This window comes from Vidua macroura, chromosome 20 (genome assembly GCF_024509145.1).
Source record: "Vidua macroura isolate BioBank_ID:100142 chromosome 20, ASM2450914v1, whole genome shotgun sequence".
In the NCBI taxonomy this organism is placed as follows: Eukaryota; Metazoa; Chordata; class Aves; order Passeriformes; family Viduidae; genus Vidua; species Vidua macroura.
The window spans coordinates 3,934,116-3,942,158 of record NC_071590.1 but is presented as its reverse complement, the minus strand read 5'-3'; the positions used below and the strand labels follow the sequence as shown (position 1 = coordinate 3,942,158).

The window sequence follows — 8,043 nt, the reverse complement described above, 5'->3', positions numbered from 1 at the left end:
TACCTGGGATAGAAAGCTAGCTCAGCTTTCTAAATTTGGAGTAGCACTTTGGCTTTGAAGAAAATCTGCCTTTCTTTTTCTTTCTTTTCATTTTTTTTTTTATATTAATGCTCATGGTATAGAATGTGCTGTGATACACAAAGAGCTCTTTGACAGATGTTCTTGGTCTCTTTACAAGCTGGGCAGGGCAACACACCAGTGAAGGAACCCCTGCATGTTCTGTTCTGTTTGATCAGTCACCAGTGTGGACTTCAGAGCTTGAAACTGTTGAACTAAGTGTAGAACCACTAGGAACAGCTGTTGGTTCCTTCCATCCTGTCTACCTGGTTGTCAAATCCTGTCCCACAGAATTGCAGGCAACCATTCAGTCCCATGATGGAACTGCTGGTAGTCCAGAAGGCTGCATTCCCAATATCCTATTGTAAACCAAATGGCTTCACTGTAAATGCTGAAAAGGCATGAAAATTACTAAGTGTGAAATAAAAGAATCCCCTCTTCAGAAAGCCCAGATTGGCTTTGGGTGATGAGGTTAGAGATGTATTTTGTTTAACTTAAAATACTTCAGTCTGCTTAGAGCCCTATAAATTCAAGTGACCCTGATGATGTACTAACATAAAGCACATGATGCTATGAGACTGGACTTGCAGTTTTCATGACAATGTCTGGGGCAATGAATGCTCAGTCCTAATTAGAGCTGCTAGTATTAACCCAGAATTTTCCAAGTTGCTTGAGGAAATTTGGTCTTGAAATTAGTTAAGTCAACTAGATTGAGTAAACCACACAGTTAGAGCTGTACAGTTCAGCCTGTTCCACGCTGTGTGACTGCATCTTTTACCTGTCCTCATGTGGGCAAAGCAAAGCAGTGGAATCATTTCTGTTAATGTTTTTGCAAGAATCCCCTTCTCATAGCTTGAACCCTTTTGGAAGATGCCAGGAAGCTGTTTATGAATTGGTAACTGCTGTGTCTGTCCTTATTGTTTTAGGATTCCTCTGCTCCCACATGGATCTGGCAGTCTCTTCCTAAAATGCTGGGGTAGTGCAAGAATGCTATTTCTGTAGCTATCCATTCCACACTGGGTTCTTAAATGCTAGTTAATCAGACCTCAAGTATTTGGCAGTTCTGAGAAGTGGGACTAAAGGCAAAGATGCATCTCATCATCTGCAGAATCCGACTCCTCCAGTGGGCGGAGGCAGAAGTTCAGTCTACATCCTTCATTCAAATGGAACAAAACTTGCCAAAAATGTGTCACACTAGTAATTGTAGTCCCTGCTGGGACTTGAGGTGACACCACAAACTCCATTTATTTGGAGCATTAAGATTCCTCTGAGTATAATGAAGGGAAGGACTTCTAGAGATAGATCATGGCATTCAACAAACCTAAACATCAAAGGACATTTACTAAGACATCACAAAGGGCAGTGGCAGTGTTCACCTTCTCTACCAACTGCCTCTGGGAGTGGAGAGAACAGGGTTGTTTGGAGTGCTTCGGGGGTCTTTTGTGTGGGGCTTTTTTGGTTTTTTTCCCCTTTAATTTGGTTTTGGTTGGCATGAGCTATTCTATGCGAGGCAGCCTGGAACACTATACAAATGTTGTAACTGAAAAAGTCACAAACAAATATTCCAGCATTTATGGATGATTGTAGTGGAGGGTGAGAGCAGCTGCTTGTATTGTTGCAAAAGCTAAATGTTTTCATGGAAATACAGCTTCTTCTGCATCCAATTTATCTTTTCAAGTACAACTCTGTGAGGATCAGAAAATAACTGGGTCTGGGGATGCCAGCTCCTGATCATGGATTTTTCTTTTGATTCACTGTCTTTGCCTCCATCATGTTTCTGTTGAATTCAAGAAATTAAAACACTGCTACACTTTCAATATTAAGAATAATTTGGCTTCTGAGAGATTTTAAAACTTCTGTGCATATTGGGGCACTGTTTGTATCTTCTTTGCTTAATGAAATTGTTCTGGAGGTGCCATGAGCTCTCCTCATTGAAACGTGCCATATGTGAATGTGGAGGGAATTGGATGATGACAAGAAGTTTATTCACATCAATGAGCATTGAATGCACTAAATAACAAAATCCAGAGGGTGGTCTCCAGAGGTAGTTTAGAGTACAGTGCCTGTCTGAGAGAGTGACTGCTGCAAAACATGGAGATATGTGCTAATGTATATCCCCCTTCACTGCCTTGGGAGAGCTGTTTGATCCTTGTCATGTCTTCCTGGTACAGCGTCTCACAAGAAACCTCTGAGCTGGATGAGCTTGTAAATGCTACTGTGTAATATCAAGTGTCAGTAACACAGGTTAATTCAGCTGAAAAATTTGTGAAGAAAAAAGAAGCCATGGTATAACCATGGGCATAGTGGGAATGCAGGTGTGTAATCGCGGGGTTGTGATTCTAGTTCTGCAGAGCTGCAATCTGTTTGAAGCCCAAGGATGCACAGTGCTAGAGAGAGTTGTATCATTGTCCTGTGTTTTGCCCTCACAGCTTCAATGACCACCTGACTTTTCATGGAATTTCATCAGTTTAAGGCTTATATCTGGATAACCCAAAATCTGGGGTTTGTGATCCTGTAGTGTGCTATTCTGTGTAGCTCTGTTTTTCTTAAGTGAGAAGCTGTGTGTCTCTGTGTGTCTGTATTTGAGTCCTGATTTTGAATAAGATAAAGCAAAACAGGACAATAATAGCATGGAGTCATAATTATTTACAGCTGAACATGTTAGACTGTTGTATGCAGTTACTGCTCCTGGTAACAGTAGTGGCTACACTGGTGTACATTTTGGCAAAGCATTACCTCAGGGAGATTCCAGCCCTTTGACAGTTCTGATTTAGAGATAGTTGTGACTTTCTGAAGACAAAAAAGTGTTGTTGTTTTTTTTTTCCCAAGATTTTTACTGTCAAGAAGAAAACTGGATTTGAAACAAGCTAGGCTAATTTCCATTATTTCCAAAAGGGCAATGTGGTGTTCTTTTGATAGTCCAGTTCTTCAGCCTCTAGTAACTGGTTAAACTAGGTAAGGTCCAGCCTGGTTATCAATCATCTGGGTTTTGCCTTCTATAGGTGGTCCAGCTCCCCATTCTTCTCTGCAAACAGACATGTTCCCTTGGGTGAGAAGGCGGGAGTCTGGTCATAAGCTTCCTGCAGGCCAGGAACAGACCCTGGATCAGCTACTGGATTATGCCACTGAAGTTAATATTGGTGCACTGGCAAATGTGGGTTTGTTTCTTCAAAGATAAGTTCTGTTGTCAAACAAAAGCACTTCTGCTCATATTGACCCTCTCCAGAACTCTGGAGATGAGGAAAAATCAATAAGTGCAGACTAGGATAAACTAAAATAAACATTTTCAAGCTTTTAAGATACTAACAAAATACTGAAAGGAAGAAAATAATCCCTGAAGGGATACACTCTGTTGACTGCCCTGGGAGAGAGCAGGGCTACTAACAAGTGAGTCTGTTCCTTCTTCACTGAATATGCCGCCAGATGCCTGCAAGTTCCCTCAGCACAGGACTAGTGCCTGGTTTGCTTTGGTCTCACCCAGGCAGCGTTGTGTTTGTGGCCACTGGGAGCAGACAGCAATGGGTATGGGCTGAGGGGCTCTCAGAGACCAGGAAGGCTGCTAATTCTACCAGACCTCCTAATGCTCACTTGATTCTGCAGGAACTGGCCAGGGCTCATTCTGGAGCAGAGATGACATGCCTAATGTGGAAGAAGCTGGAAGATGAGCTAGCTGAGTTCAGATTTGCTTTTCAATGTATCCACATACCTCTTGGTAGTGATCCCAGTATGAAGGAGATTCCTAGCTTTTAGACAAAACATAGTATCCCCAATACCAGGAGGATCCTGTCCATCTTTATCACCTGGGCTATGTGGACAATCCTGTTCTGCAGTCACCATTTCCAGACTAGGTTGTTGTCATGTGCTTTCCTAGGGATTGTTCTCAGATCAATCTAATGACTGAGGTAGGTGCACAAAATGTGTGCTTGGTAAGCAGAGTAAGAACTGGTATCTTCAGGGCTAGGACTTCAACCCACCTAGCCTGAGCTCCTGCATCATCAAATTACAGCCCATTCTCTCTGCAGGGAGTGCAATAGCTCATCTTGAATTCAATAATGCACTTGCTAGAAAGGCAATCAAACCTGGATCAGAGGACAGAAAGGAATAGAGAATACACATCTTCTTTAGTATTTTGTTCCAGAGGATAATCACTCTGTAACAAATGTGAACCAGATGATTCATTAGAATTTTTCTAATTCCAGCTCTTAGCATTGTTCTGGTTCTTGCTATGCCTTTCCCCCCTTGATTAGAACTCTTAAAACTGCTTTTTTCTCCCCATGTTAGAACTTGCACACTGTAATCAACCTGCCTCTCAACACCCTGTAACAGCCAAGCCCAGCAATGTCTCTGAGCTAGAATCAATGCTGCTCCTCTTAAAAGCAGTTATATGATTTATCCTGCCAGTAAAGACCATTCTATTACACCTTTTTCAGTTCCCTCTGCTTTCTCTTTACATAAATCTCATGACATGGATGCACTGGCATCATCTGTGTTTGTCTGTGAGTTTTCCATGTACAGTGGAAGGTGTTAGGGTTGGCTGCAAGACCCTGTGTGTCCACATAACTCACTGCTCAACCAATGTCTTTGTGCTGTATCTGTGGTTGTCTCTGAGCTGAAACTTCTCTCTACATCAGGAATAAAAGGACGCTCTTGTATGTTCCTTCAGCTTGGTCCCGCATTGGTCCATGTTCAATGGCCATCAGAAGTCTGCCTGAACTTTGGAAGATATATGTCGACCTTTAATAGTAAGTTAGTGTTTGGGATGGATTTTTCTTTTCTTGGGGATTTGCTGGATTGAGGAGATTTGGAGAAGTCACTCCCTAAAAGTCTTTTTAGGCAGTTATTCTAATGTGCATTAAGCCACCATGGCTCCAATGTTAGCTGTGTTTGTGTGCTTGATACTGGTTAAATGAAAAGAAAAAAAATTAAATTAAACACCTGTTCCTTAAGAAAACTGTGCTTTCTTAGCTGCTTTCAGGAGAACCATCTGACTCAAGAGACTAAGGTCTTCAATTTTACCCTACCTTTTAGTCTCATTGACATCTTCTGAACATTGTTTTCTGTGTGCAGAGCCTGGGGTACACCAAGCAGTGGGAAAATAAACTGTGAGAGTCTAATAGCAGAGAGTAGAATAGACTGTGGAGCAGACCATTCGTATCTGAGGGCTCCTGGATGCTCTGTGGGACTCTTTGAACCTGCAGTTCAGCTGTGTTTAGTGCCTGATACGTTAAAAAAAACTTGAGTTTTACCACTGCTGGGCAAGCCAAAGGTCCTTGTGAAGCCATTTCACTTCTTTTTTCCTTTTTCTTATATTCTTCCTTTCCTTTTTTCTTTTTTCTTCTTTTCAGTTCTAACATTTTGTTGCTTTTGATTGGTTTGGTTTTTGTTTGTTTGGTTTGTTTTTCTGTTTCCTTTTGGGCTATATAACATGTGAGCACTGTCACTTAACCAAATTATGTACACCACTACAATTCTGAAATTATTGGGGATATGAATAAGCACTTTTGTCAATATAACTATTCCCATATACATCTGAACTGCAGATGCTGCTATGGAGCAAAAAATGACCCCCTAGACTCCAGTAAGTCAACCTGAACATTATCATTAAACCAGATATGTTGTTTCTGTTACTGAAATGAACTCTGGAACATCTGTGCAGACCCATTCCCAATGTTAAATTGTCACTTCTCACTATTTGGGAGTGTCACATATCACCGGAAATGGTGTTTGCTCCTTTCCTCAGCAGTGTTGCACAAACAGCCCTGAATTGCAGGTGACTCACCAAAAAGTGCCCTTTTCTCTGGTAGCATCCTGAGGGTTATGTTGGTGGTATCTCACCAGATTTCTGGCATAGTCTGAATCTGGTGTCATTGGTGGGCAGGGTGTGACACAGCCAGGTATGCTGAGCACACACACACGGTCTGTGCTGCAAGCAGCTCTGCGTTCCTCAGAGAAAGGCAGGGGGGATTTGTTTAAATACCTGAGAGACAAAGGCTTTAATCACAACACATTTTCTTAGGTAATATCAACACACTGAGAGAAATCTGAAATTGTAACATGCTGGTTTTGGACATTTGTTGGCTCTCCAGCAGTCTTTTTATTTCTCTGGTTTTAGTTACCTTTTGTAGTTTTATGACAGGTATGACAGGCTGGAGCCACTCTGCTTGTGAACACTTTTATCTCTTTGAAGATTCTCCTTTTGAAATGAAATGTTTCTTGGTCGTTCTTAGCTCAAAGGTGGAACTTTATAGGGAGCGGGATGGAACTGTTTGCAGTGGGGGGAACTCCAGAGCAATTTTACTTCCTTTGAAGATGTGTGTTGTTCCTGAAGCTAGTTTTGTGCAGTAGGAAAATCATTTGGGGCCAAGCAGGAAGTTGTGAGGTTGGCGGCACATCCCAGAGAGCCCTCGCCCTGCATCACACTGTCCCTTCCCTGCCCAGGAGACAGCTCTGGGCACGGAGAACTTTTGGACAGATTTATTTTTAAAACCCACATCTGAGGGTAGGCCTGAACAGCCCACATGGAGTTCATTGTTGGGTACAAGCCGGTAGTGCTGGAGCCATTGGTTTTGTTTGGTGGGTTTGTTTTTCTTCCAGCTACCTCCACACTTCCGCCCACCCGTGTGTTTGAAGCTGGTTGTGCAGTGCTGAAGAATAATAAAGGTAGATAAAGGAAATTCATGACATGACCCACTGCTCTGGTGATGCTGGGTAGGTAAGACCCGGCCTCTCCCGGGCTGAGGGCGCGGCTGAGGTGAGCTGAGGGAGAATCCCCTCACAGCCGGGCTGAGGGGGATCCCCCCAGGGCCGAGCTGATCTTTCTGAGGAGCCGCCTGTCATGGACGGGCTGAGGGAGGGCCCGCTCCTGGCTGGGCTGAGGGATTCCCTCAGGGCACCTGGGGGGTGCTGGAGGGACACCCTCAGGGCCACACTGGAAACAGATGAGGAGCCGACCTGAAGCGTCTGACAGACCTCTCGGGGCCGCTCTGAGGAGGGATGAGAAGGCGCCCCGAGGCGGGCTGAGGGGACACCCCTACGGGCTGGTCCGTGCACGGCTGAAGGGGCGGTGTAGAGCACGGCTGAGGAGGCACCGCTTAGGGCCGGTTCGAGGGCGGCTGAGGAGCCGCCCTGCTGCGCCGCCCCGGCCCCGCCGCACGGACCCCGCGGGGCCGCTGGGGCGGGGCGCGCAGGGGGAAGGGCGGAGCCTTTCCCGGGCTCCGCCCCGCCGGCCCCGGCCCCGCCCGGGCTGTCAGAGCCGGCCTGTCCCGGGCAGGCTCGGGGCGACCGCGGGATGCGGCGCTGAGCGCGCTCCGCTCGCTTTTTCCGTCCGTCTGTCCGTCCGTCGGTCTCCCCTCCCGGGCTGCCGCACACCGAGATTCCCTCCCGCAGCCCATGATGTGCCTGGAAAGCGACGGCTCCTCCGGCAGCAGCCCGGTCTGCGGCGGGCGACTCCGAGCTGGCGACGAGGAGGAGGAGGAGGACGGCGAGCGGGGCTGCTGCGGCCGGGGTGCCGAGGGAGAGGTGCAGACGCTGTCGGGCAGGATGAACCCCCCGGCGGCCGGCAAGCACCCCGACCGACCCGCCGCCCTCCGCAAGGCGCCGACCCTCGGCCGGGCCCGGGTAGCGGCCGCCGGCATCCTCAGTGTGGGCAATGTGCTCAACTACCTGGACCGGTACACCGTGGCAGGTGAGCGCACCCCGCAGCTGTGAGGGCATCCTCCGCTGCCCGGGGACAGCCCTTCCCGGGCACGGTGCAGCCGCCGCCGTCCCCAGGGTTGTCCCGGGCTTGGGTCAGTGGGGCTCGCCCGCCTGGCCGGGGCTGGAGAGGAGGGATGGCGTGAGGGATGCGGCGCGGCCGGTGCCCATTGTGCGGCCCCTCCGGTATTGTTCTCTAGTTTGTCTGAATTTTATCGAAAATAAGAGGAGCGCCCTTTGTTTGTCTGGGCTCGATGACGGAATCGGTGCTCGATGGGATTCGGGAGGGACCGG

The 8,043-nt window shown here is 47.0% G+C and overlaps 1 protein-coding gene across 2 annotated transcripts in view; it reads left to right on the top strand.

Moving 5' to 3' along the window:
- The first annotated feature begins 7,324 nt into the window (after positions 1-7,324).
- The window catches only part of SPNS2 (SPNS lysolipid transporter 2, sphingosine-1-phosphate), a 134,125-nt gene continuing 133,406 nt past the window's right edge, over positions 7,325-8,043 (top strand). For both annotated transcript variants that reach the window (XM_053995869.1, XM_053995870.1), the window contains exon 1: positions 7,325-7,741. In XM_053995869.1, coding sequence (XP_053851844.1) covers positions 7,447-7,741 — 295 coding nt within the window. In that variant the 5' untranslated portion in view covers positions 7,325-7,446. The remainder of the gene's footprint in view (positions 7,742-8,043) is intronic.